Source organism: Ochotona curzoniae, unplaced genomic scaffold, assembly GCF_017591425.1.
Source record: "Ochotona curzoniae isolate NIBS_2020 unplaced genomic scaffold, NIBS_Ocur_1.0 contig_2692, whole genome shotgun sequence".
In the NCBI taxonomy this organism is placed as follows: Eukaryota; Metazoa; Chordata; class Mammalia; order Lagomorpha; family Ochotonidae; genus Ochotona; species Ochotona curzoniae.
In genome coordinates, this window is record NW_024465556.1 from 16,487,020 (window position 1) to 16,514,884 (window position 27,865).

A 27,865-nucleotide genomic window follows, 5' to 3' on the forward strand; every position below is an offset into this window, starting at 1 on the left:
TCCTGGCCGGCGTAAAGAGCGCAGACCAGCCGCGCAGCCCGTGGGTCCCTGGGGAGGCGGCTTGGGCGGCGGGAAGCCGCGGCCGCCCGGGCCCTGAGCTCCTCCCAGCCTCGCCGGGAGGCGTGGGGGGGATCCGAGAGGCCCCCAGGCCAATCCCCAGGGACGCGGGGCCCAGGCACCGTGCCCGGAACAAAGGCCCGCAGAGGGGTCCGGGAGAGGCGGCTCCCCGGGGGCCGGGGCAGGGGCGGGTCCCCTCTCCGCCAGCTCCTCCCTCGCCTCCTCTTCCTCCCCGGAGAGGCCAGGCCCGCGCGCAGCCCCGGCAGCGTCAACTACTCCAACGATTTCCAAGTAGTCGGGCGTGCAGGGGTGGGAGCTGGGTGGGGTGAGGAAGAAGAGGAGGAGGAGGGCTCCCGGACGCCTTGGACGTGGTTCAGGAATCCGCCGCTACCGCCGCCGTGGCCGGAGCCGGGAGGGTTCGGGGCAGGACCACTCGCTCGCCCGCTTGCTGCGCGGGACGGCGCCCGCCTGGCGCCGCTTCCCGCCGGGCTTGCGGACCGGCCCTCGTTCGCAGCCCGCCGTCGCCCTCTGCGGGGAGGCGCAGGACCCCGGCGCTGCGGGCGCCGAGGCCCCTCCGGCTGCGATCTTCCGAGAGAACGGAGAAGTTGTGAACGGATGCTGCCCGCCCCGGACCGCAGCCGCGGAGACACCGATCCGCCCGCGCCAGAGGCGGCGGGGCAGCCGCGGTAAGTGGGGCGCCAGGGTCCGGGAACCGCCAGCCGGAGCGGGGAGGCCGCCTAGACAAGCGCCTCCAACCTTTCGTGTCCCGCAAGCGCCAAACTTTTCAAGATGCAGAGGATGGGAGAGGAGAAAACTCCTGGCGCGGGGCGAAACCCATGAGGCTGTCCCCAGCTGCGGCACCGGGTGCCATTCACCGGGTACCCCTGGATCCTCACCGCTCTGGGCGCACGCACCACGCGTGTCGCGGGACTCAGAGCAAGTTCCTGCAAGCGCGGAGTCTGGACTTTTAAACCAGACACATCCTCTGGCTACTTCGTGAACGCGCAGTCCCCAAGGAGAGCCAGGGCCCAAGGAGTTGGGGGTTCCCCAGAGGAAATCGACGTTGCGGGCGGTCCTTGGGCTCCACAGGAGCGGGCTTGGACTGTAACTCTGGGTGATGTGTCTGGGCGTGCGCAGCCCTTCCGGGGGCGAGGCTCGGGGACAGGAGCAAGTGATTCAGAAACTCAGGCCTGGGGAGCCGCGTGGGGAAAGCAGACGGGGCCCCTGCTTTGGGCCAGCTGGACTCCGGCGGTGACAGGCTCCAGAGGGAAGTGGAGACCCTTCCCCCAGCGGATGTACTTCCTCCCAGGGCTTTCACGGGGAAGGGTCTAGGAGATTCCGGCCCTGGGTAGTGTGTGTAAAGAGCCTGTGGGAAGATGAAGACTGGAAGGTCAGCAAGAGGCCGGCCCTGTTAGGAGGGCTGCTTTTCCTTGCACCTGAGATTGCCTTTGGGGTCTGGTGCGCAGGGACCTGGGGCCTGAGAATATTCTAAGGGTTTTCCGGGGCTAGTGCCCAACCTGGTGGATGTTCCACTGAGAAGCCGTGATGCCAGTAATTAGTATTTGATATGGACTCAAGTGGCCCAAGAGGGCAGCAGGGACTTTTGTGACCATGGCTGGTGCAGTGGGAGTAGTGTGCGGTTTTGCAGGTTCACTGGGGGGTCTCAGTAGGAGGAGATGGTTTTCAGTTTGTAGCAGAGGAAGGAGTGAAGCAGGGCCTAGGTAAGTGCCAGGCTACGGGTGGTGGGGGGAGGCAGAGGGACCCCTGGAACCGCACTGGTGTCTGCGCTCAGACCCAGCTCTCCACAACCTGGCTGGAGGTGGGTCTCATGAAGTGCAAGGGGCTCAATCCTCCTATGGCAGTGATTTGGCTCCAGGGTGGCAGGGCAGTGGCCGTGCTTGCACCGGGTGTCCATTGGGTTCGCTGGCCAGCTGGTGCAAGCTTCCAGAGGAGCAGACACATCTCTTGTGCCTGCCTCTGGGATGGAGCCAGGACAGGTCACCACAGAGGCCTGTCATTTGCACCCCCTAGGGCAGCACTGTGCCTTGGCTGTGCGTGAGGGCTTCCCTCCCCGAGGCTGGAATTAGTAAGCTGTGTGGGTGACACCAGTCCTGAAGGAGAGAGAAGGCGAGGTGTGCTTGGCCAGCCCTGATTTCACATGGCACTGTAAGACTGCATCCGGTCACACCGTTACCGTTCCACCTTGTCATTGAGGTGCTGTGCACCTGTTAGGGTCTGCTGAAGCCGTTACAGCGCTCTGCAATAACATCTCACCCCATTTTGTGCAGGTTAGGAAACGGACTCAGAAGAGGTGGGTTACCCAGCTGGTGAAAAGCAAAGTCAGGATTTGAACCTGGAAAGTCTGACTCCAGAACTGGTGCCACGTCCACTGGGCTGGGCTGTTTGTAGATTTCTACTGGTTCTCCATGACAACCAGGAAACCAAGTTGAGGCTGCTTGCTAAGGTGGCCCTCTTTCCAGACATCCTCTGCCAGGCCTGGGCTAGACCGTGGACTATGGGAATCAAAGGCCGGGTGGTCCCAGGCTGCTGGGATGGTCAGGGGCTTGGGGGTGGATTTGGCAGGCGGAGCAGGCAGTAATTCCGCGAAGAAATGATTCGCTGCTTATCTGAGAACTGGGGACAGTGCTGCCATATGTGACCATACGTTAGGGAAGAAATGGCCAGGTGAGGGGAAGCCTGGTTGTACGAATGACTGTGGTTCCGATTCTGGTGGGTTCACATGTTCCTGTCCCCTGTGGCCTAAAGTGGAGTTGTCTGTTACCTGGGAAATTGGTCCTCACAGACCACCTATTATGTGGAGGGAAGCTGAACTCTGTGGCAAAGTTGGGTCACCAGACGAGATGGATCAGACCAAGCTGGGCAGTCGGGAAGGGGGTGACAGTGTGGTAACCTGGTCCCTGGCTTGTGTGTTCACACACGCCCCGAGGAGGGACGAAAGCTCTCTGTCGGCCCCACCTTGCAGATGAGCTGAGGCTGGGAGAACTGTGGTGCCTGTACCAGGACCTGGAGCTAGGAGCAGCCATGCCTGGGGCGACTGAATGCGCAGTCTAGCTGCCATTTCCTTCTGGGGCTAAGAGGTCTGCTGGCTCAATCCAGCACTGGAGCCTGCGGTGCAGGTGTCTCTTGGATGGGGAAACTAGGGGTATTGGATGAGCACTGCCCAGCTCACCTCTGCTCCTCTCTCATGGGAAGCCAACCTGCGTGAGTCCCAGAGCTCTTGCAGCACCAAGCCACAGAGCTGCTGGACTGCTCTGCCTGGGCCAGTGGCACCCAGGAGCTGTCATACCTGAGGGGCCCAGACCATTGTACCCCGACTCTGGCTCACTGCCTGTCACACAGATATGCTTGGGGAGGTTGTCAGGTGCAGTGCAGGAAGCCACTGTCCCCACATAGGGCAGCCCAGGATGTCTTGGATGGGAGGAGGCCCTCCAGGAAGACTCTGAGGTAGTACGTAGCAGGACATAGTCCTGGGGCAGAAGCAGGAGCTGCCACCTTATCTCTCTGTTGTGTCCTGAGACGGGTGTGGGCCTGCCCTGGCAGGCTGGATACACTTTGGGCATCTGTCTCCAACATCCCAAATCTGGCTGCCAGCGTGGAGGGAGGGGGTCGCTGCCAGGCTCTGTCTGCCCCTGCCCTCCATCCCTTCTGTGTCCCCGCCTGCTCGCAAAGATGGCTTTGTGTTGAGAAAATACATCCACTGGGGACTGACTGGGAGGACTCTGAGAGGCATCCGGAGGGAAGGTGTGGAAAGCAAACAAGCTGGTTCCTAACTCAGGCCTGTCCTGATGCCACGGGCCAACCACACCCGCCCCGGGGAGGCAAGCTTCCAGGGTCTTATTTGGCTTCCTGTGGTTACACCTGCCCCTCCCACCCCGCCCGCCACGCCCTCTCAGCTTCGGGAGCCTCAAAAGCCAGGAAGCAAGCCCTTCACCAGCCATTGCAGGATGCAGGAGGCTGGCGCAGGAGGATCCTGTGTGAGGAAAGAGCTGCCTTTCTCTACACCCCGCCCCGGGGACTCATAGCTGAACGCGGCTCTCTTGGTAGTTGGGTGAGTCTGACTTTATTGGTCCAGAACGGTGGGGCCCAGGATGTCAGCAGGAAGCAGGACTGGAAGCAGAGCAGGTGGGGCTCAGCTACGGGATGTCGACAGCCCAGCAAGAAAAACGGTTCTTGGCTTTAAAACCTGCGCCCTTACACTGCAGTTTGCGATCCCAGCGAGTTTCTCTCTGTCTCCCTGTTGAACTAGCTCCTCTCCAGAGTGCATTGTCCAGAAGCCATGTGTCCCTGTTCCCCTTTGGCAACAGGGGTTTTCAAACTAGGTTCCCTGGAGGCCTAGAGTCCCAGCGGGCACTTAGAAACCTGATAGGAGGGGTGGCTGGGGCTCACCTTTCTCTGATCTGCTCCACGTTACTGGGCTTCCAAGGAAAATTCTGGTTCACAAGAAGGCTCCAAGAGCTTAGCTGTGAGCCTCTGACGTGCCACGCTGCCACTTGGTGCCTGTGCCAGCTCACTCAGCTACCTGGGATTTGGCCCGGGCCCTCTGCTCTCCCCCTTGTCCCCTCTTCTCCCTTCCTCTCCGGCTGCCTCACCATTTGCAGGCTTCTGGAAAGTGCTAACGTGTCTGAGTCCAAAGCAGCACTATCTGGGGAAATATTTTGCAAACGAACTTGGGCCACCCCCTGCCTAAGACTGTACTAGTTTTCAGCAAAGAATTTCACAACTCTGGTCACACTGGCCCAGGCCCCAACTCTCTTCTGGAGACATGCAGAGCCTTCTTTGGGAGACAGAGGGGAGGCCCAGGGACAGACGGGGCTGAAGAGGTCTGGAGATGAGAACCTGTGAGTCACAAGGGGGTGTTCTCACTAACAGACCTGTGACCAGTGCTGGGCGCAGTCTGAGATGCTCCTTCTCTTTCCCTCTTCTTGCCACCCTGTCGGGGGGAGGGCACACAGGACAGACAGCTTGTGTGCCCTGTGGGCTGCTGGGTTGCTGACCATTTCACAGATGGGAGCACCAAGACAGGATACGTTGCGTCCCTCTACAGTGGCTGCAGCAGAAGTGGGTTTGAGTGCAGCCAGCCTGGAAACCACCTGTGTGTGTGTGTCCTGCTGGGCCCGCAAGAGCATTGTCACCTAGCCATGGCTGGGTGGGCCACTGGGGAGGCCACATGAGGACATATGTACCTTGGGACCCACCCTAGGTCTGACCCTGGCATGCACAGTGCCATGAGCAGCCCCCTTGGCAAGGCCCAGCTTTCTGTTCAGCTGTCCCCTGCCTCTGGGTCCTGGTCTCAAGATGTGGTGGCAGGGGGCAGCCATGGGGTAGGGTGGACTGGCAGATTGGGGGTCTCTGCTCCATGGATGTTCCAGGGAGACTTCGTCCTCTTTCCCCCTTGCCGTTTCCCCGTCCCCTCCAGGAGGTAGCTTGGAGCTGCCTGAGCACAATGCTGGCTTCCCCAGGCCCTGCGAGCTTCCAGAACACGTATTTCACGGGCCCTGGCTTCCTGGATGCCCCCCCACCCTGCCTTGTGCAGCCTTTCCCTTCATCACTCCTGGTACTGGGTAAGGGCCTATCTGCAAGTGAGCTCACCGCTTGGGGATTGATACTTGCTCCTGTGGTCCCCACTGTGTGCTGAGCTCTGCCAGGCAGCACCACGTCCTCCTTGCTTCCCATTGCGCCTTCCACGGTGTGCACTAAGTGGCCATCCCTTACCTGTGGCGTCAATGAGTGACAAACGTGATACAGGGCATGTGAGGAGCTGCTGGCTGGGAGGAGAGAACTGTGCTGTGAGGAAGCAGTCAGTGCTGGGGAGAGTGGCGCGAGTCCCAGGGGAAGGGCATGGCCTGTGGAAATTATTACCCTGTGGGCATCAGGCTGGGACCCTGAACTTGTGCCTGAGACTGTTCTAGAAGCCTTGCTGCCCCACCTGCCCACAGGTATCCCTTTGAGTTATGGGCTATGCGGACAGTTGCATTTGGGGTCCACTACCAAGTTCCACCCTTAAGTGGTTCCTATTCTTGTCCTCTTTGGAGATGTCATTTAACTTCTCTCCATGATCCAGTTCTGACACCCAGGGCCAGAGACACCCCCTGTGGCTGACTCGCTGGCCTTGAACAGAGAAGGAGCCATGGGCACAGGTGGGGTCCCCTGCAGTGCCAATTCTGGCTGCTTAGATTGTCTGCCTAGAAGTGGGCCTCCGAGTGCTGCATCACCTGTGCAGGTGCAGCACACCTGCTTGTGCCTGATGCTACGTGTGGGTGGTGGAGAACAGGACACCTGCGGGTGATGAGAGAAGATGTGGTTTTTTTGTTTTGTTTTGTTTTAAGATTTATTTTATTTATTGGAAAGTCAGATATACAGAGAGGAGGAGAGACAGAGAGGAAGATCTTCCGTCTGAGGATTCACTCCCCAAGTGAGCACAACGGCCGATCGGTGCTGTGCCGATCCGAAGCCAGGATCCAGGAACATCTTCCAGGTCTCCCACACAGGTGCAGGGTCCCAAAGCTTTGGGCTGTCCTCGACTGCTTTCCCAGGCCACAAACAGGGAGTTGGAAGGGAAATAGGGCTGCCGGGATTAGAACCGGCGACCATATGGGATCCCAGTGCTTGCAAGGCGAGGACTTTAACCACTACACTATTATACCAGGCCTGAGAAGATGTGTTTTGTTTTTGGTTTCTTTAGCACTGACTTCAAAAATTTGTAATGTGTCTTCATTTGACTTGAGAGACACAGAGAGAGAGATCTTGCATCAAGGAAGTAGGGTAACCTCCCCACAGTTACTCAGCTGGAGGAAGGGGCTGGCTGGAGGACATAGCATCAGCCAGGTCTGCCTGGCACTTGGTCATTCCTCAAAGGGGTGGGGGGCTAGGGAAAGTAGCAAGGGAAGCTTAAAGCTGTGTGCTGGCCTGGGGCTGCAGCCAGGAGCTGAGCGTGGTCCCTGGGGCAGGGAGGACTGGAGCTGACAGGGGAGAGGTGACTGGAGGGGAGGCCGCAGCACACAGCTTTGCATTCATAGCCCTGGGGCGGCCCTGGAGCCGCTGGGGGAAAACATGACTTCACCCGCAGGCGCCTGCCGCCCACCTGCTGCTCTGCTGGTCTGCCACTGCCTGCTGCTGTGGTTCTCCGGTGACCTCTGCTCGCAGGCCCTCGTGATGGGACTCTGCCTGAGATCCTCTCCCCTGCTTCCTGCCCCAGAGAGCACCCTTCACCCTCTCCCACAGGCGTGTGTACTGTCTAGGCAGAAGATTCTGGAAATGAGGATGTGCTTGGGGAGGGGGGGGTGTGCCTCTGTGCCCAGCCCTCGTTTGGAATTCTGGTGGAGACGGTCATTTTTAGACTTGAATTTCCTTCAAGAGGCGCCTGCTTAATCAATTGGAAATTGATGTTTGAAAAGTGGGGCCTTGGGACAGCTGTGTGCCCAGGCTGTGCCCTGTCCTGAGCAGTGTCACAGACTGAAACCCAGGCCCCTCGAGGGCGCAGGTGGTAAGTATTCCACTGGTTTAGGAACTTTGCATCCCCACTCAGGGCTTTGCTTGTGTCGAGCCGACTGCACAGGCAGCCTCATTCATCCTACAGATACTGTCACTGTGGGGCTATGTAGCCAGGAGGTAAACTTAGAGCTGCCCCATGTCCTGGTGTGCTCCTAGCTAACCTACCGTGCCATCAGCCCCAAATGCAGCCATCGGAAACCCATGGGATGTGAGATATGCCCAAGAAATTGGACACTACTGGCAAGAAGTGCCAGGGCCTTCGCCAGCTGCCCATAAGGGATGTTCCTCAGAGCTGGGTGAAGCTTGTTTGTCCACTTGGAGGTGCCAGAGAGTGTCCAACCCTTTTGGCAGGAGACACCCTGAGGGTGAGAGGTTTCTCTAAGCCCCAGAGACTCTGCCCTGGGTGGAGCATGGAGACCCAAGGGCGGTCTGCCTGGTTCTGCTGGGCCAGTCCCAGAAAGGGAGTGTGAGTCAGGCTGGGAGCTACATGCCAGCTTCCTCGGCCCAGGCTGCTGTAGCTGCTGCCCGGTTCCAGTGCCAGGGCTGCCCATAGCCAGGCTGGTGGACAGGAGAGTGCTGCCCTCCCAGCCTGCCCGGAGCTTCGCAAAGAAGGCAACGTTAGTCTGGTTTTGCCAGGTGAGCATATTGATGCTTCAAGGAGCATTCCCCACCAGCCAGAGGAGGCCTAGACACTTAGGTTGCTTAGGTCGTGGAGCAGACTTGCTGGAGGAGGAGCCAGCCTGCCCCCTGACCCTGAGCAGCACCGCCTGGCCACTTCCTTCCTGGCTGATCTAGTCTGATTCACTCCATAGTTACCCAGTGTCTGCGTTATTGGCTGGGGTGGGAGATGTCATTTCCTGGGGACAGTGAGTCAACCCCTTTCCCTGGGACATGTCTGAAGCCCTGGGTCTCTCCTCCAGCATCCAGGGCAGGTGCCCCACTCCATCTCAGAGCCAGCACTGTTGGCGCTGCCCACCAACTGACAGGTGCCGCACAAACACCCAAAAGACTCAATCTGCAGCCCACAGGGTTTCCTTTCCTTTTAAGGCCCAGGTCTCCGAACCTCAGGCCCTCCAATCCTGGGTGGTTTGGACAAAACCAGCTTCCCCTTTTCCCTCCTCCCCTAAGGATTTCTGGGAAGCCCCCAGGCATACAGCTAAGTTCTCAGCCCACAGGCAGGGCAGCTCCTCCTGGTTCCGCCCTCCCCAGGTCCAGGCAGCTTAAGGCCTTTCCCACACCGGTGGACAGGCAATAGGTAGGGACATGAGCCATACCCATCCTCTCCTCCCGACCCCCTCTGCCTCCCAGGATGTGCATCAGAACTTCTGGGATGCGAGTGGAGGTTGGAACTTACACCCAGACTCTCTGCTAAGGGATGTGGTAGCCAGCCCAACCAGTGTCAACTACTTGGCCAAATGCCTGCCCCAGTTGTCTACTTATAAAGCAATTGAAATCCTTACCCAGCTAGACTCCCTGTTCTATCCTTGGGTAAGCTAAGCCACAACCCAGGCTATTAACCAGCTCTGGAAATATCCCGGGACCCCCTGCGGAGTCCAGCTCCGCCAGGGGATTGCTGTTTGGAGTCTTGGCCAATGGCCGCTCTTCCCTGAGCTGCCTGGGCTGCCCACAGTCCTGGCTCCCAGCCCCAGGTAGTCCTCCTGACTGCCTCTGTGGCACACATGGAGACCTCAGCCTCCCTCTGTGCCTCACTCTCCACCTGTCCCTTCTCTGTTTCCTCCTCTTGCCCTGCAGGGGAGGGGACCCCAGCTGGGACTCAGGCTTGGCTGTGGGGAGTCTGACCAGACCGTGCTGCCTTGGGCCAACCTGTGTTTCTGCAGAGTCCCCTTCGCTTGATTTTTTTTTTTATCCTCCAAGCCCCGAGCCACCTGTTAGCCAGCAGTGACACCACCACTTGCCCAGTGCCTGCACCCATAGGCCTCATCCCACTGGGTCTTAAAGACACTGGAGCTCCATGTTGTGTTGCTGCCCCCTTTGACAGAGCGAGGGGTCTGTCCTTGACTGGAACACACACACACATACACACACACACACACACACACACACACACACGCCTGGCCCCGGCGGGCTGGGAACAGCATACCCTAAGGCTCAGCAAGCAACAAGTGAGCTCCTTGCCCACAGCTGCCCTAGGCACAAGACCAGTAAGCATGGCATGGTGCCCTCTGCATCCCTCCTGTGTGCATGGAGCTTCCGTGCTGGGTGTTCGGTTCTCAGTGCTCCTGTGTAGCCAGTGCTGTCACTGAGTGCTGTGTACAGATGAAAAGATTGAGGCATGAGGGCCTGTGTGGCGAGCAGGCTGTGACCGAGGAGTGCGAAAAGCTCTGTCTGCGCCCAAAGGCCCGCCAGCCTTGGGCACCAGGCCAGACCAGCTGCTGTACAGCATAGCGTCCTGTACCACAAGCAGGAGTGTCAGGCTCAGCTCAGTGACAGGTGACTGCCTCTGACCTCAGGGACCCAGTGTCAAGGGGAAATTCACAGCATCTGGGTTGGCCCTTGGCCCTGGAAGAGGTTTCTTCTCTTCCTTTGTTGCCCCCCGCCATGCCCATCCTCCCTGCCTTCTCTGCATGTGGGTTTTTCCAGTGTGGAGCAGTGACAATATGCACACGTCACTTCTTGTGTAAGGTGGGATGTGTGCAGAGGTGTGGGGCAGAGGTGGGTGGAGCAGGTGTGCAGGCAAGGAGACCCTGTCCCCTCAGCTGGGCACCTGAGGCCGGCCACTTGGCTTCTGAGGGGGATGATGGAGGCGGGGTGGTGGCAAGGATCCAGCCTGCCTGTCCCCTGGCACGAGACTGGGGAGGCACAAGAGGGCTTTGTGAGGAGACAGGTGATGGGGGCAGGGAGGGGTGATGTTGGGAGAGTGTTGAGCAGGCCCAGGAGGGGGGGTGACAAGTGGGCCATGGTGTGGGGCAGGACCAAGGGGTGCTCTGGGTGGGGGGGTGTCTGGGGCCTTGGCTTGGTCTTGTAGGCTGTGTGGGATTTGACTGAGAGCAGGTTGGGACTGCTGGATGGGCTAGCTATGCCGGCCCCTTTTCTCAAATTGCAGGCAGGGAGGGACCCCCGCCTCTCTGTCTTGTTTATGTGATGGCAGTAGACACTTAGTACTGTGAATCAACACACAAGAGAAGGCACCAGATCAGCCTGGGATCCGTCACCCAGGGTGGCTGTTTGGGGACTCGGTACACAGCCCGGCAGCCGCCTTGCTGGTGGCGGGAAGGTGCCTACCCACTTTCTTAACCTTCAGACAGGCACCAGGGAGAGGTGTCTGCCTGAGAAGAGCACGGCTGTGTGGTCACCGCTTGCCAGGGACGTGGTTACAGTGATGCTCCCAGCCTGGGGGTTAGCCTCAGACAGTGGTTTTTGCACTTTTTTTTTTGGACCAAAACCCCAGACACACACAAGCATTCTGAAACAGAAGCTTTCTGGAAGCCACTTTTGTCACTGTGACACGGGGTTTGCTGTGCTGTTGCTGAAGGAACTTGGAAATACTGTCACTCACACAGCGAAGTTCCACAGCTGGGGTGCATGGGACCCACCTCCCGCACTGCTGAAACACTTGCTGCCCTGCCCTCCCCAGGTTCCCACTCCATCTGGGCAGGGGTGACCTGAGACTGTGCAATGCCACCAAGTTCTCGGCAGAAATGGAGGTTGCTGGCCTGGGAACCCCACGTCTGGTTCCACCTTCCTTCAATACTTTTGCTCCTGTGGTCCTCTGGAGGGCTTTATGCTCGTTTTAATTTAATTTTATTTATTTAGAAACTATCGTTCTTATCCTCTAGTTTTCACTCTATTTTTAAGATTTATTTTTATTGGAAAGTCAGACATACAGAGAGAAGGAGAGACAGAGGAAGATCTTTACTCACCAAGCAGCCACAATGGCTGGAGCTGAGCTGATCCAAAGACAGGAGCCAGGAGCCTCTTCTGGATCTCTCACAGAGGTGCAGGGTCCCAAAGCTTTGGGCTGTTCTCGACTGCTTTCCCAGGCCACAGGTAGGGAGCTGGATGGGAAGTGAGGGCCACTGGGATTAGAACCAGCACACATATGGTATCCCAGTGCATGCAAGGTGAGGACTTTAGTCTGTAGGCTACTGCGCTAAACCCTAGTTTTTACTTTTTAAATGCCCAAAACAATAGAGATCAGGCTGGGGCCAGAGCCAGGAGCTAGGAACTCAATCCAGGTCTCCCACGTAGGTGACAAGAACCTAGCTTCTTGAGCCATCACTGCTGCGTGCCAGGGTCTGCACTGGCAGGAAGCTGGAACTTGGAGCCAGGACTGATGTGGGGTGCAGGCATGAGGCTCCTGAGGGTGCCGGGAAGGCGCTGTCATTGTGAGATTTAGTACTACCCTCCAGACCTCCAGCTACGACCGTGTGTGTGTGTGTGTGTGTGTGTGTGTGTGTGTGAAAGGCTACACGCAGCAAGGATCTACTAAGCAAAGGGACATTTATGCCCAGCCCTAGTTGAATGACCTGCCTCTCAAATCCCAAACTCACACAGCATAAAACCTCCAGCCCTTTTGAGTTGTTCTGAAAGGCAATGAAAGGCGCCATTTACCACGCTGATTGCAACTTTCTGTGTTTATACAGGGAAGACGGTAGGTCGAGCATAACTGCTCCCCCTCGCTTCCCCGAAATGGTCCCCATGTCTCTGATTGGAGTCTGGGGGCTCTCACCAGCTGCCCCTAGATCCCCAGTTTGAACTGGAGCCTTTTCCTCCTGCTGCCAAGTTCAGAGAGTGGCCTCTATCCCGCACTGCCTCTGCCCCTCCAGCCCGGGGGCTGACAGCCTCCCTCTCCCAACCCCTCCTCTCTGCGCTCTAGGATTGGGGCAGCCCCCTCCTCAGCCTCGCAGCCCTCCTGCAGCTTCGGGGGCTGGGCTGAGGAGGGGGGCAGCGTGGAGGGGCACAGAGCCCCCTGTGTTCCAGTAACAATGGCCCCTTGATGGCTGGATTCTGCCTGGGCTGGGCTCCCGGCCGGACTTCGGGGAGGAGAAGGACCCACAGCCTCCCAGGCAGCAGGCTCCCCGTGCGCTGGACTCCGGGCCCTCGGCATACCCACAGACCTCATTCTTCAGGCCCTGCTGCATTAGCAAGCACTCTCTCTCTCTCTCTCTCCTCTCCAGGGTCGAGCAGCTCCTGGGCACTGGGACTTGTCACTGAGCAGCCAGTGGGGACTCATCTCAGTGTGCCTGGCCGCCACTCCAGTTCCCAGGGAGTGCAGAGACACGCCTGTGCACAGATTCCCTCCTCCCAATCTTGAAGGGATGAGCCAGGCATTGGTGTTTTTTAAGCTCCACAAGTGGCTCTCATACCAGCTGGGATCAGGCAACCCTGGCCTCCCCGTCACCACCTCCTTTAAGGAGCGGGAACCTGCAGAAGTCTGAATGTTGCCCTCCTCTCCGGCTCCTCCCCACCTTCCCGCCCTGCAGAGGAGCGCCCACATTCAGGAGTTTAAGACAACCCTGGTTGCAGTCACTAGGGCCTGTCTGAGATGGGGTGGGAGACTGGCCTGGGAGGGTTGTGTGTGTTGATGTGGCTGCAAGGTACCCGGTGATGGGGAATTCAGGGAGAGGTCCACGTCTGGCCCGTCCCGTGAGGGCCTCTGGGCTCCCTCCCAGCATAGCAGAGAGGCGAAGGGGCAGCAGCTCACAGGCTAACAATTAGCTCTCAGAAAGTCCGACTGTGGAGACCGATCCTGTGCACATGTGAGAGCAGACACCCTTCCACCAGGTCCTACCATTTAGAGGCCACACTACCACATCGTCAGCATGCAGGCTCGGGTTTGGGGAGGGAGCAATGCTCTAAGGTGCATATATGAACTACGTACTGGAGGACCAGAGGAGGGTCGGGTCAGGCTTATTTAGCCTTTGCTGGCTTTGGGTTTCCACAAATACAAGTTGGCAGCCTCCTTGATTCTAAGTTATGCACCTGACCTGAACTAAGGACATTAAGAACTGGAAGATGGCAGGTGTTATTTCAGTCCTTATGTTTTTGGGCATGGCTGATACAGTCTCAGGAAACGGAGGCAGTGTGTGAGCTGGGTGGATGAGGTTCTGGAGTCACACAGCTATAAGTGGCTGAGCCCGTTCTGTGTTGCTGGCTCACTACACTTGCCCCTCCTTGCAGCTAGACAGGTACGGGTTCATGTTCCAGCTCAATTCTACTCTATGTCCTTGGCTAATGGTGAGGGCTGTGTACCCAGGGAAGCCAGCTGGCCAGCCAGCAAGAGCCAGGATGTCTCCCCCAGGAAGAGTTGGACTTGACTTTTCAGGCAAGGGGTCCCCCAATGCCGCCATCCTGGTCTCACCCGGCTGCATCCACTAGTTGTGCCTCCAGGCCTGCTCAGTCACTGTGATCCGTTCTGCGTAGCAGCCCAGCTCCCAGTCAGGGCTGGGCAGGGGTTGGTGGCTTTCCCTTCCTGGTTACCCAGCTGGTAACAGACCCTCCTCTGGGATGGCCTGCAGGCTCTGCTCTCCTGGGAGGTCAGCAATGACCTGGTGCCTCTGGAGCAGCTTCCTTTCCGTGCTCTTGGGGCCATGTATCAGAGAAGGAATGTGAGAAGCAAAGAGTCTGATGTTTCTCAATGAACTAGGGACAGATCTCCTAAAGGCCACCTCTTGACCTTTGGTTGGATCCACCCATAGAGCATGATGGTCAAGTTCACATATCAAGGTTAACTCCCAGCTTCACTGATTAAAGGAGAGCACGGTGTTTGCCTCTCCTTGCCTTAGCCCGGGATGGTGATATCCTCTCACCTTGGCGTGTCCAGAGGGGTGGATGCATGCCATGCAGGAGTTGGCCTTAGGTCTGTTGTTATCAGCCTGCCCAGGAGCTATACCAGCCCCTCCTCCTGCTTCCAGTTTCTGGTTCCATGCTTGGCCAGAGCCAGGGAACCACACATGCAGGCAAATGCCTATGCTTGCCTCCAGTGAGCTTTTATCATTTAGCACCACCACATTTGCTCTCTCTCTACTGCTTTCACTTTCAAAATACCTCCCTTTGTTCTTCTAGCCCCTCTCTTCTTTCCACCAGAGAGCTGCCGATTTGCCATGGGGCAGCAGAGGCTGGCTCAGTGTCTTGGTAAGTCAAAGTTCTCGACTGTCCCCAGCACTGAGCAGCAAGTTTGTCGATTGGGCTGGGCTGCCTGCACACTCTCCCTCCAAAGCCGAGGTCTCCTGGGATTTCTGGGCTGTGCACCTGTACAGCATGCTCACCAGGTCCCATGCTGGCTCGGTACCTGCTGCGTCCATTGACCCCAGATTCTGCCCCTCCTGGCCTCTCCGCTGCTGTCAAGGTGCAGTTGACACCAGAGATGCCCCGCTAGCTGAGAAGCTTCTAGCTGCTTGTCTGTGGCCAGGTCTGGAGCTGGCCTGAGGCCTGGCACTAGGTGGATGTCCCCAAAACTGATGGCAGAAAGGCCAGTCTCCGACCCTGGGTGATGGGCATGGAGGGAGCCTGGACCCATCTGGACTGCTTCCCTTGGAAAAGCCAAATCAACTCAGCTGGAGTCCCTCCTCTGAAGTTATCCTGCACCCATACCGGGAGAGAGAGGGGCAAAGAATGTGATGCCATTGGCCTGGGCAGAGCCTGGCTGCCCTTCGTACAATGCTCAAAAGAATATTCACAAAAAAAGTGCATCTGTTCTGAAGGCGTGCAGACTTTTTCTGGTCAATATTCCCTAAACAATATGGTAATGACTATTTACGTAGCATTTACATTTTAATAGAGATGATAACTAACCTAGAAATGCTTTGAAGTCTGCCAGAGGATGTGTGAAGGCTCCTTGTGCCCCTTGGCATGAGGGACCTGCACACGTGCAGGTCTTGTTACCTGTAGAGGGACAACCGCGTAGCCGTGACTCTGACTCCTAGAAGCAGAGTTGCTGGGTTGAAAAATGCAAATTGGAAATCGTGATGGTTCAGACTGTGACTTTAAAAAATCTCCTCCCCTGACATGTGAGAGAGTGCTGTGTGCAAGACCAGACAGGATGGGGCAGGCTTTGGGGCTGTGGTATCTGGGGCAGGTTGGGCGAGGAGCATGTCAGGATGCAGCTGCTTCTACTTGGGGCTAAGCCAGCTGGACCCTGCCGCCTGCAGGGTCACCATAGCAAGGGAAGGGAGGTCCCTTGCAGGGTCCCGGATCCTCCAAGGCCCAGGCCTTGAGACGCTTCTCCCTTTCACACCCCCCTCCCCTAGTCTCAACCGGGCTGCCAGTGAACCCAGGGTGTGAGGAAGAGGCCGGGCCATGGCTCAGCTGTGCAGTCATCCAGGAGTGTGTCCAGCTGAGTACCTCTTCTGCTGTGTGTCCCTAGCAATAAGGAAGCACCTGCTGCTGGGTGTTTCTGAAAGGAAAGGGCTTCACGTGACGCTCTGGTCCCAAGGCACCAGGACACAGCCTCACCTTGTGGCTGACGGCATCTCGGCCATGGAAGTGTGTGTGCCGAGGAGATGGTGGCAACACAGAGAGCCAAGGCGGGGGTGCCAAGGGACAGTTACCTTCTATCTCTTAGAAGCAACAGGCCTCTCGCATGGCCACCTTGGGGGACCGTGGACCTCAGGGGGACACAGGAAGACCATAGCTTTATTCAGGCACGGCTTGCTCCTGCATATGCTCCCGACCTGCCTCACTCACTCTCCTATGCACTCACCATCAGCATGTTCTGTTCACACTCAGGGCGCACGCTCCCGTCGCCTTGCCCTGATTTTCCCCCAAACCTAAAGACCTTTTGTGGGGATGCCCTTGATTTTTAAATGTTGGTTCTTTTTCATGAAAACATATAAAGGCGGGTGAGTAATAGTATAAAATTAGCCATGTCAAGCTCCCTGCCAGCGGTGTAGATTCGCAGCCTTCTGCTCAGTCTCCTGGGCTCACAGTATCTCCAGCTTCTCTCTCGTTCAGGAAAACACATGGCAAAAGTAGGGCGCAAAGGAGAAGTTACAAAGAGACCCTTGCATCCACCTTAGGTCTTTGCAAAAAAGCAAGTCTTCTGTGAACCTTGTTTTTAGACATTCTTAATAACTTCACAATTGATGCATCCTGTGAGTTATGTTGTGAGCTGAAGGCTTGAAGGTTGAACGCACTCAAGCAATACTGCTTGGATGGAGGGAGTGTGTATGTCTGTTAAGATTTCTTTTATTTTGAAAGTCAGAGTTACAGAGAAAGGGAAAGAGGGAGTGAGAGAGATCTATCCACTGGTTCACTCTCCAGATGGCTGCCAGCCAGGACTGGATCAGACCAGAGCCAGGAGTAGGGTGCTTCTTCCAGTTCTCCCACATGGATATCAGGGGCCCATGCACTTGGGCTGTCTTCCTCTGCTTTTCCCAGGCACATCAGCAGGGAGCTGGATTGGAAGTGAAGCCAGCAGGAACTGAACTGGTGCTCATATGGGATTTAAAGAAAATGGCTTTAGCTGCTGAGCCACAGTGCTGGCCCTTTAAGCGAGAAAGAGGGAGACCTCCTCTTCTCTGCTTCACACCCCAGGTGGCCACCATGGCTAGGACTACTCCTGCCTGAAGCCAGGAACCTGAAACACCCTCTGGGTCTCCCACATGGGTGGCAGGGACCCAGACCCTTAGGCGGGTTTGTGTTGCTTTTCCACAAGTATTCAGAGGGAGCCGGACTGGAAGTGAAGTAGTCAGGACTTGAATCAGTATCATGGTATGGGCTGCTGGCCTGCTAGCTGAGGTTTACCCCTCTGTGCGCCAGCATCCACCTGAAGGGCTTAAGTGAGAGGAGAGTTGGAATTTTTGGGTGAGTATGGGAGGTGGGCACCTGAGATGTCCCCATCCCAGTGCCCTCCCTCAGGTGCAGTCTCCACCCTCAAGTGCCCTGCCCACAGTGGGGGACCTTGGCAGCACCTCACCGGCCTCACCCCACTGATGACATGGAAATGTCGTCATCCCCCGGATGACACAACTGTGCTTAGAGAAGATTTAAGTGCCTGGCGAAGGTTTCGGGGCTCCGAGACAGGAAGGGCAGTGCTAGCTGTGGCTAGAACCACCGTGACCTCCGTGCCGTCTTCCCGCTGATTCTCCAGCGCGGCTGTGAGCGCATACGCGATTAGCAGGCGGTGTGTTCCATCCCAGCTAAGTAGACGGTCTTTGCGCCCTGTCTGCCCCAGGAGGGGGTGCAGGGCATATTGTAACCCCCAGGCTATGTTGCTGATTATTGCCACCTCACCTTACACAACCCCTCCCTACCCCCTTGAAGCAACTACTCCCTCAGCGCCCGCACGCCCACTCTGCCTTCTGTGCCCGTGACTGCTCACGGCATGCATGGGCTGACTCATAACGGAGCTTGTGCTTCTGTGACCGGTCTGTGCTCCCAGCGTGACGCCCGCGGTGGGTGTTTCGGAGGCGGTGCCGGGCTTGAGAACACCTCACACACTCTGCCCTCTCTCTTGACTCCTCTGCCTCCTCCTTGCTCTGCCACCTCCTCTGCTGGATCCAGCCTGGGTCCTGCCCTGTTTGGTGCCCTGCTCGCACCATTTCCCAGATGGGCGCGCTTCCCCCTTTTGAAACCTCCGATGAGATTTGGAAGAGTGCTGAAGTGCTGCAGCCAAGGACAAGCAGTGGGCAAGGATGTCCGCTGAGTCCCCACGTGCTGGTCTATTTGCTGAGCTCTGTATTAGTCATGTAGTTCCCACCTGCTCACCTGTCCATGCTCCTGGTAAGACATTTGAGAACTTGCCACACATGGAATTTCCAGGGCTGGGTGCACTTCCTGGGTCATGTTCAGGTCAGTTTTGAGTGAGCCAGCCTGGTGGGTGCTCCTGGGCAGCCCCCATCCCTGCTGCAACCAGTAACTGGGCAAGCGCTGTGATGGGGTGGGGGAAGGTCCGCTCTCCTCTGACCCCAGGCCTGGGGGGATGGAGGAAGAGTGTGCTGTGTCCTCACACGGGCCTGCGTCCTGGCCAGTGCGGGGTCGGTGGCATTCCTAGTCCTGCCTCTCTGACCCTCTGCAAATAAATGGATGTCCGGGGTGCTGGTTGACCGCAACCCGCCCCCCAACCCCACCAGCTTGGATGCCTGTGCGCTGTGGGAGCTGAGGCTAGGTGGGCCCAAGCTCAGGAGAGAAAGTCGCTCAGGAGAGAAAGGGTATGTAGCCTTGCCCCCCAGCCCCATAAGGTAGCTAAGTAGACATGAGCTAGGTGTAAAAGAGAGGGCTGAAGAAAACAGGGGTTTTTTTTTAGATTAATTTATTTATTTTTATTGGAAAGTCAGATTTACACAGAGGAGACAGAAAAATCATCTGCCTGCTGGTTCACTCCCCAAGTGTCTGGAATGGAGCTGAGCTGATCCAAAGCCAGCAGCCTACTCCGGGTCTTCCACACAGGCATAGGGTCCCATGGCCTTGGGCCGTCCTCGACTGCTCTCCCAGGCCACAAGCAGGGAGCTGGAAGGGAAGTGGAGCAGCAGGGACACAAACCAGCACCCATATGGGATCCTGGTAACATGCAAAGGATTTAGCCACTAGGCTACCACGTTAGGCCATCCTTTTCTTTTTTTTTTTTTTTAAGATTTATTTTTATTGGAAAGATCAAATTTACAGAAAGAAGAGTCAGAAAGATCTTTTGTCTGCTGGTTCACTCCCCAAATGACTACAATGGCCAGAGCTGAGCCAATCAGAAGCCAGAAGCTTCTTGTGGGTCTTCCACACATGTGCAGGGTCCCAAGGCTTTGGACCATCCTCTATTGCTTTCTCAGGCCACAAGCAGGAAGCTGGATCGGAAGCAGAGCAGCTGAGACATGAAATGGTACCCATATGGGATCCTGGTGCTTACAGGGAGAGGATTTAACCATTGAGCCGTTGTGCCGAGCTCCAAAATAGAAATTTCTAGAGAAAATCAGCCCCAAAATAGAATTTCTAGAGAAAATCAGAAGCAGGCTCTGAAAGCAACTGCTGTGGTGCAGCAGGCCCCGGCCCTGTGCCAAGGAGGTGTTCAGGCCCCACAACCACAGATAAGACCCTCCTAGGATTTCTGGGAATTCTACATCCTGAACACTCCAACCTGAAACTTCCCAGTGGAGGGAGGAGCGGGAAGAAAGGCAGGGGACCCTTCCTCATGCCCATAAAAGCCCTAGTCTGGATGCAGATGGCGGGGTGCAGCCCTTTCCCAGATCGCCGGCTCCGTCTGACCTGTGCACTCATCCTGCATGGCTACCTTGCTGTCTGTGTGAACCCCGGCTGCAGCCGCCTCTGCTACCCCATCCATGGCTTCGCTTCTCCCGTGGCTCATTGGCTCACACACACTAAGCTCCAGATCCGGGCATCCTCGACCTTCCCCACACCATGTCTAGATGTCCCCAGCCTGGATAGGCTGCCCTCCTAGCTGCTGCTTCCCCAGACCATAACTTATCTGCCAGGGACCTAGGGGCTTCCTTGCCCATTCCATGTCCCCTTCCCTGGGGACTCAGAGGCAGGTGACCTCCAATGGGTGACTCTGAGCTCCTTGCGTGTCCTGCAGTGGGTACAGGGTTATACTCACATTTCTTCCCACAGAGCACCCTCCCCCCCACACACACACACATACCAGCTGTCACTCTCCCTCCTCCTGCCCTGGCATAGCCTGTGTGCGGGGCCTGTAGCAGCTGACTGAGGCCCCAGCCCCAACAAATGAGGGGAACGGAGTTTTGCAGCCTGATGCAATGTCTGGCAAGGCCCTAGCCTCCCTTATCAGAGCACCGTTCGTGGCTGGGCTGGCTGGACCCCACCTCCCCCCAGGCGGAGGCAGGGCTGGGCTGCTGTCCATTTGGGGCCTGGCTGGGGGCCATCAGAGTGTAAACTGGTTCTCTGGTGAGGCCCCTTGCCAGGTCTGCTCACAGCTGTGAGAGGCTTAGTCCTGGAAGACGGCTGGGATTGCTAGGAGACTTGCAGTCACAGTATGGGAGGTCCCTGGAGCGGGGGTGTGCTTGCATGGCGTGTCCCCAGTGATGCCTGTGTCCCTAGCGCCAGTTCCCAGCGCATACTTGCAGCATGAACACACAGGTGACTCACCTGTAGACAGAGCAGCCGCTGCTTCCTAATGTGCGGCCACTAAGCGGGAATCAGTACCTAGCCAGTCATTCACCCGAGGTTTCCTGGAACCCCTGCTCTGTCCAGTTGTGGTCTTGATCAAAGGTGGAGCTCCTTGCATGGAGCTGCCACTGCAGTGCGTGAAGAAGGCATGGTTCACCCAGGAGGACATGCAGGGGTGCTGAGAGGGAAGGGGACGGACACTGGAGTCTGGGGGAAGCCTGAGGAGGGGACATCCAAGCTGAATCCTGAATGCCCACAGAAGGTCTAGAAGGGCCTTGGGCTAAGGACCCAGCTCACACAGAGCCCCCAAGTGGGGCTGAAGGGGTATGGCTGGGGGAGGGAGGGGTAGGATGGGATGGGGTTTGGAGGAGGGGTGGGGGAGTAGGGAGCAGGGTCTGTGTCCAGAGGGCCCGGGTAGCCTGAGCTCTGCTCTGAGTGATGCCTTGGGGTGTGCGAGCTGCAGGAATTGACCCCACGCCTGCTGTGGCCAGGGGCTCCCTGGTGCTGCCTGGGAGGGGGGCGGGAAGGGGAAAAGTGGACCCGTGCCTACCAAGGACAGGAAAAAATGCCAGGGTGGGGGGTGCAATGTGTGGCAACATCACCTCCTGCTTTGCTGAGTGGTTGCTGGAGCGTGGGGCGTGGGGGGAGGTGAAAGGTGAGGCACAGCAGCTGGGAGCAGGAGGACGGGGAGGGCTTTTTGGTTCCTTCGGTGAGCCAGGCCGGGGAAGTGGGAGCAGCCCCTTTCACCGGAAGGCATGAGACAGAGGGGGCACGGGGCCTTGTCAGGTCCTGTAGGGGGCAGGGGAGGCCTCCTGCCGACCCTCATCCAGATCCTGTGACCCTCCTTTGCAACCCTCTGACCCCGAACACTATGACCCTCCCCTGGCCCAGACACCTCCCCCATCTTCTGCAGAGCCTCTAAGCCTTTCTCTGACTTGGGGTGGGAGGGTTATCCATGGGGCTTCCAGAGCTGAACAGAGGGGTGGCCCCGGGCCTTGGCGCCTGGCTGCTTCCTTTTAAGGTAGTGCTAGGCATAGTCTCTGGAGCCCCGTGTGGTTCTGATCGTGGGGAGGCTGCCACGGCAATGCAGAAATAGTGGGTGGTATTTTGGGAAGGGTGGAGGAACTTGTGGCCCAGGCAACACCACTCAGCAAAGGCATTAGACCCTCCCACAAAGGAGGGTGCTGTGCTCCCACCCCACACACACACCCTGGTTTCTGCTCTCCTCTCCCAGTTAATGAACACTGAACTCCACACATCAGGTAATTTCCTCTTAGCAACCTTATGTGGGAGGGACCTTCCATGCTATAGGGGAAGCAGCAAGCCCAGAGAGGTGAAGTCTCTTGTACAAGTTTGCATTGCATGGTAAGAGACACAGCAAGGGCCAGAACCTGCAACTTGCAGTCCCATCTCCTGCATCTCCAGCATCCGAGCGCCCAGGAATGGAGGTGGGAGGAGAGAAGTCAGGGTGCAGCACCTTGTGCGACAAAGACAGGATGTTGGGTTAGACCCCATTGGTGGGACAGCAGGCTTAAACATGGCCTGTCACTCGTCCTGCCCATGCCAGTGGCCTGCCAGGCAGCAGCCCCAACAGACCTGCCATCCACTGGTTCCCTCCCCAGATGACCACAGGACCAGGAGCTGGAAACTCAATCCAGGTCACCAGGATGGGTGGCAGGGAGCTAAGTACTTGGACCATCCCCTGCTGCCTCTCGGGTATACACAAACAGGAAGCGGAGCTGGGACTTGAAGCATGGATACAGGTGCCAGCTGCCCAATCCCCCTCCCTTGCTATGTAGCAACCACGGATTTTTCTTTAGGTATTCAATTTCTTGCCACCAGGTGTTTTGTCACTGGGAGGAACCTTCTTGCCTGGGCATACATGGATGCCTGTCATCTGGAGGGCAGGAGAGAAACCGATGGGGGAAGGGGAAGACCTGCAGTGGCTTTGGGGCCTGGTCTGTTTGGAGACACAGGACGGGGCCCTTGGCGGGTCCTGTGGAGGTGTCCTGACTGCCCATTCCTCTCTCCTGCCCTGCCCCCAGGATGAGGGTGTCCCCCACCTGAAGTCCCAGAGCTGAGCAGCTGTGGCTTACCGGGAGCTCATGGAGACGGCCCTGGCCTTGCCCCAGGAGCGCCGGGACTTCGTGCACAGCCTGAGGATGAGAAGCAGATATGCCTTGTTTCTCGCATTTGTGGTGGTGGTGTTCGTCTTCATCGAGAAGGAGAATAAGATCATATCCAGGTGAGGGGCGGGGCGGGGTGACTGTGGCCAAGGCCCACCTGTGGGGCTCTGTGCCACTCCACCCACCCCAGGGGCCCACAGCTGTCCACCCAGCTCCCCATGAACCCTTTCCACACACATCCTCACCTCCGAGCCCACCTCTCCCAGACAGGCATGGGGGAACCGCTTGCAAGATGGCTTGGCCTTGCCTAGTCACTCACCCTCTCCCTCTGCCCCCTCAACAGGGTCTCGGACAAGCTGAGGCAGATCCCGCAGGCCCTGGCAGAGGCCAACAGCACCGACCCGGAGCTGCTCTTGGCGGAAAACGCGTCCCTCGTGTCTTTGAGCGAGCTCGATTCTGCCTTCTCGCAGCTGCGGAGCCGCCTGCATAACCTCAGCCTGCAACTGGGCGTGGAGCAGCCCGGGGAGGCCGAGGCGCACACTGACCAGGTGCCACTCTCGCCGGCCGGGGCGGGGCCACGGCGCCACGTGCTGCTCATGGCCACCACGCGCACGGGCTCGTCGTTCGTGGGCGAGTTCTTCAACCAGCAGGGCAATATCTTCTACCTCTTCGAGCCACTGTGGCACATCGAGCGCACGGTGGCCTTCGAGCCTGGAGGTGCCAACGCGGCGGGCTCAGCACTCGTGTACCGCGACGTGCTCCAGCAGCTGTTCCTGTGCGACCTCTACGTGCTGGAGCCCTTCATCACGCCTCTGCCAGAGGACCACATGACTGACTCCATGTTCCGCCGCGGCTCCAGCCGCTCGCTGTGCGAGGAACCTGTGTGCACGCCCTTGGTCAAGAAGGCCTTTGAGAAGTACCACTGCAAGAACCGCCGCTGCGGCCCGCTTAACGTGACCCTGGCCGCCGAGGCCTGCCGCCGCAAGCAGCACATGGCCCTCAAGGCCGTGCGCATCCGCCAGCTCGAGTTCCTGCAGCCGCTAGCAGAAGATCCCAGGCTGGACCTGCGCGTCATCCAGCTGGTGCGCGACCCACGGGCTGTGATGGCCTCGCGCATGGTGGCCTTCGCAGGCAAGTATGAGACTTGGAATAAGTGGTTGGCAGCGGGCCAGGACCAGCTGCACGAGGAAGAGGTGCAGCGGCTGCGGGGCAACTGTGAGAGCATCCGCCTGTCGGCAGAGCTGGGCCTGCAGCAGCCTGCGTGGCTGCGTGGCCGTTATATGCTCGTGCGCTACGAGGATGTGGCGCGTAGCCCGCTGCAGAAAGCGCGTGAGATGTACCGCTTCGCCGGCATCCCCCTGACGCCACAGGTGGAGGACTGGATCCAGAAGAACACACAGGTGGCGCACGGCAGCGGCATCTACTCCACGCAGAGAAACTCCTCGGAGCAGTTCAACAAGTGGCGCTTCAGCATGCCCTTCAAGCTGGCGCAGGTGGTGCAAACCGCCTGCGAACCTGCCATGCGCCTCTTCGGCTACAAGCTGGCCCCTGACGCCGCCGCCCTCGCCAACCGCTCCATTAGCCTGCTGGAGGACCGGGGAACCTTCTGGGTCACGTAGGGAAGGGCGGCACCTGGGGCGCCAAGGACGCCTCCTGGTGGTAAGGCCCGCCTTGCCTTTCTGCCCATACAGACCGGGGGTGAGCCGCAGCTCTGGCTCCAGGTGTGGGAGCTGGCAGCCCCTTGCTGTAGCAGTGGCCCCCCGCAGTCAAGCTAGCTTCCCCACTGCCGCTGCAGCCCTGCGGAAGCCAGGGGACAGCGTGTGGTCCCCTAGAGGGACCACCCCCTGAACAGGCCTAGCGTCAGCCTCCCTCCCTCCCTCTCACATAGGAACAGACTTGAGATTCCTGTCAGTTACTGCCTGGGCTGCAGTTTAGAGTCCAGCCACTGAAGGAGCAGAAGGTGGCCTGGGCAGTGAGCGCTCACAGCCAGCCCTCCTGTGCCACTCAGGGTTCACCTTGGCATTTCTGCACTGGGTGTAGAGAAGTCTGGGGTCTTGGCAGGCTCTTTCCCAGCCAGTGCACAAATACTGGGAGCTTGGGAGGTGGGGGACTGTGCTGTGTGGGGGGGAATGTCGACCTGGCCCAGAACACACAAGTGGCTGTGTAGACATGCGTACAAAAATGTAATGGTGTAAGGGTACAGGTGTTCACATGAACTGTCACGCCAGTTTGCCCACACCCTAATTACTTTGGGATCACTTGGCATGGGTGGGAGTGGGGAGGGGAGAAGACTTGCTCAGGGCCACAAGGCCTGACGTGACCACCTACCCAGACCTGGGGCTGAGTGGTGGATGCAAAGCTGCCAAACCCGCCAGCCCCTCTGGGCCTTTACATCCTTGCAGCTGGCAGGCAGGATGTCTCGAGAGGATGTGCCCCATACTCCTGTAGCTCAGCTCCACGGCCCATCCAGCTCACTAGCTTCCAAAGAGCATGTCCGTATTTGGAAGCTGCCTGGGCCCCGACCAGAAGCATCTTTGGTCCCTGGAGGCAAGAGGCCAGGCAGCCTGCAAGTCCCATCCCTTCCAGCCAAGCCTCCTGTGGTACAGAGCCAAAAAGAAAGTTGAGAGGGTGAGGTGGCAGAGGGGGCTGGCGGGTAGTCACATCAGTCTGCCTTCCACTCTGGGTCAGAGTTCAGCCACAGGTCACCGCAAACATTGTTAGTGCCCAGAGGAAATTTCTTTTAAGGCTCTGAGACGCACATTGCTCAACTTAGAATGGGCCGCGACGTGTTTTATGTGGATGTTTGAAGTTATTTATGGCTTGCTGGCCCTTGTATTCTGTGGCTGGGTCTTGGGTTTGTTTCTGCAGCCCAGCCAGGGCCTGGTGGAGGCTGGGAAAAGCAGCACAGAGGAGGGAGGAGGTGGAGGGGGGGCTTCACCCCAGGATCCGAGCCATGGCCCCAGCAGCCCTTTCTCTCCGAGTCCAGGGCCCCTGGTGCTCTGGCTGCCTGTCTAGAAGCAGCATACCTCCAGGGCCCCTCTGCCCTCCTTCCTGAGAAAGCCAGACAAGATCAGCCTCACAGCGGGGCAGGGGCCTGGGGACCCTGCTGCTGCCCCCATCCTAGGAGCGGGCACTGCAGTCTGCCTGGTGCTCCCAGGACAGGCTTCCCAGCTTTGCCCCTGGTTTCCTGGGCAGCCTTGGGGTGGCCTGCTCTCGGTGTAATGGGGGCACTGGGGAAGTATGGGATCCGAGTCTAGTGTGTCTGACTGTGGGGAAGAAAGGCATGTCCAGGCAAGAAGCCGCAGTTTGAAAAAGGCAAGGAGCGCTGCCCGAAGGGCCCCCACCCCCAGTACCAGGTGCTGGAGCCCTGCAGGAGGAACCTTAGTCTAACAGTGAAAAGCTAAGTTGTGGTGGGGAACTGGCTCTAAGCAGGGGTCTCATTTCAGACACTGGCCATGGGGTCAGGATGTCTTAGGCAGGCCTAAAAGTGCAGACCCCTTTTCTCTGAACCCTCACCTGCTGCCCTCTCCTACATGGGGGTGTTGGGCGTGGGCACGGACCCTGCATCCCTCTACAGTTGCCACCCTTGGGACTTCTCAGGACATTGACAATGTGTCTGCTGCAAGTGGACTTTATTTATTTATTTTGCGAAGAGACAAAAAAATACCTTCTGATTTGTGAGGACCCCAAACTATACCAAGACGAAGAATAGAAGCTGTTCCTATAAGGACACCTGAAAGCGATGACTGGAGTGCCAAACACGGTGTGGGGAGTTGGGAGCCCCAGCAGGTGCCTGGGAGTCTAAGGCAGGCATAGCCTAAGCAGGCAGTAGGATGTTGGCATGTGCCCCCTGGGGCTCAGCCCAGCTGGCTTCACTGCAAGCCTGACCAAGGCATGCATTCGGGGCTCTCTGAATGGAGCCAGAAGGGAGGAGGTGGTCCCTGCCCCCTCCCCCACCTCCAAACCAGTGCAATGGGGCAGCTGTTAACCAAACTCCACGGAGTAGAGGGCACCCAGGGAGCCCCCTGGGACACCTGCCCCTCCCCTTACCATCTGTGTAGCCATGGAGGGGGCTCTGGCCAGAGATGGTGAGACCCCCTGACCCCAGAGGACTGACAGCCTGGGTTGTAGAGAAGACCAGAGCATAATCTGACCCCAAAACTAGAATTCTTTGTCAGGCCTGGGTGATCTCCCCACCCCAGGGCCCACTGTGGTTGACCACAGGGCTTGTCCCTCAAGACCCCCTGGAGTTTGAGGACAGGAGCAGAAGCCGAGACAGCTGCGGCCCCAGCACAGCTTCCCCCCACCCTACCCCCAAGGTGAAGGACATCTCCAAGAAAGGAGAAGAGGTACAGGTGCCTGCGGAAGCCATGAGGTGTCCATGATCTACACAAAAACACCAAGAAATGTCTGGCAAGGTCAGGTGCTCTGGGGATGGGGAGAGGAGCATTTACGGAGAGTCCCAGTGAGAGGTCTGGCTAGGTGGCAGGGAGAAGGTGTCCCAGAGGGCTCCTGTGTGAGCCAAAGTTTCCAAAATAGCAGAAGCTACTCTTTACCTCAAAAGAAGCAGAATTGGCAACTGCATGTGCTGTAGGAGCTTCTTGATCCTTCAGTTCTGTGACTGACTGTATATCGCCGGGGGGCAGGGCTGGGGTGTGAATTCCTGTGTGTCCAAGGCATGGCACCACCTGTGAGCCAGGCACTGCTCATCCTTGCCCCTAACACTGGCCTGGCTTCAGGCACCCCTGACATCTCCAGCTCATCTCTATACTCCAGGCCATCTGCCTGGCCCCCTACTCCGTTCTGGGTCCTGCAGACTCTTCTTTGTCAAGGCCAGGGTTTGTGGCTACAAGCAACAGGACACCCTTTGCATGGCACACATGGGTGTGACATGTACATGTGTGTCTACACACGTGCTGGTGTAGCATACAGCTCATTCTGCCTGCCCTCTGGTGCTCCCCACCGCCTCCCCCTTATTGTCCCAGATGTCCTTGCTGTAGCCACAACCTGCCATGTCCTGGAAATGCTGGGGCTGCCCCTCAGAGGACTGGCGGCCCGGGGCTGCCTGAGAAATAGAATGTGAACCCCACGCCTAAGGGCTTACTTATTTAATTAAACACAGAAAGATGCAATAAGCA

At 57.9% G+C, this 27,865-nt stretch overlaps 1 protein-coding gene across 1 annotated transcript; it reads left to right on the forward strand.

Moving 5' to 3' along the window:
- The first annotated feature begins 292 nt into the window (after window positions 1–292).
- CHST3 (carbohydrate sulfotransferase 3) lies at window positions 293–27,865 on the forward strand. The gene is made up of 3 exons (XM_040975906.1): window positions 293–743; window positions 22,647–22,846; window positions 23,071–27,865. The coding sequence occupies exons 2-3, from the start codon at window positions 22,707–22,709 to the stop codon at window positions 24,344–24,346; spliced, it is 1,416 nt and encodes a 471-aa protein (XP_040831840.1). The 5' UTR covers window positions 293–743; window positions 22,647–22,706; the 3' UTR covers window positions 24,347–27,865.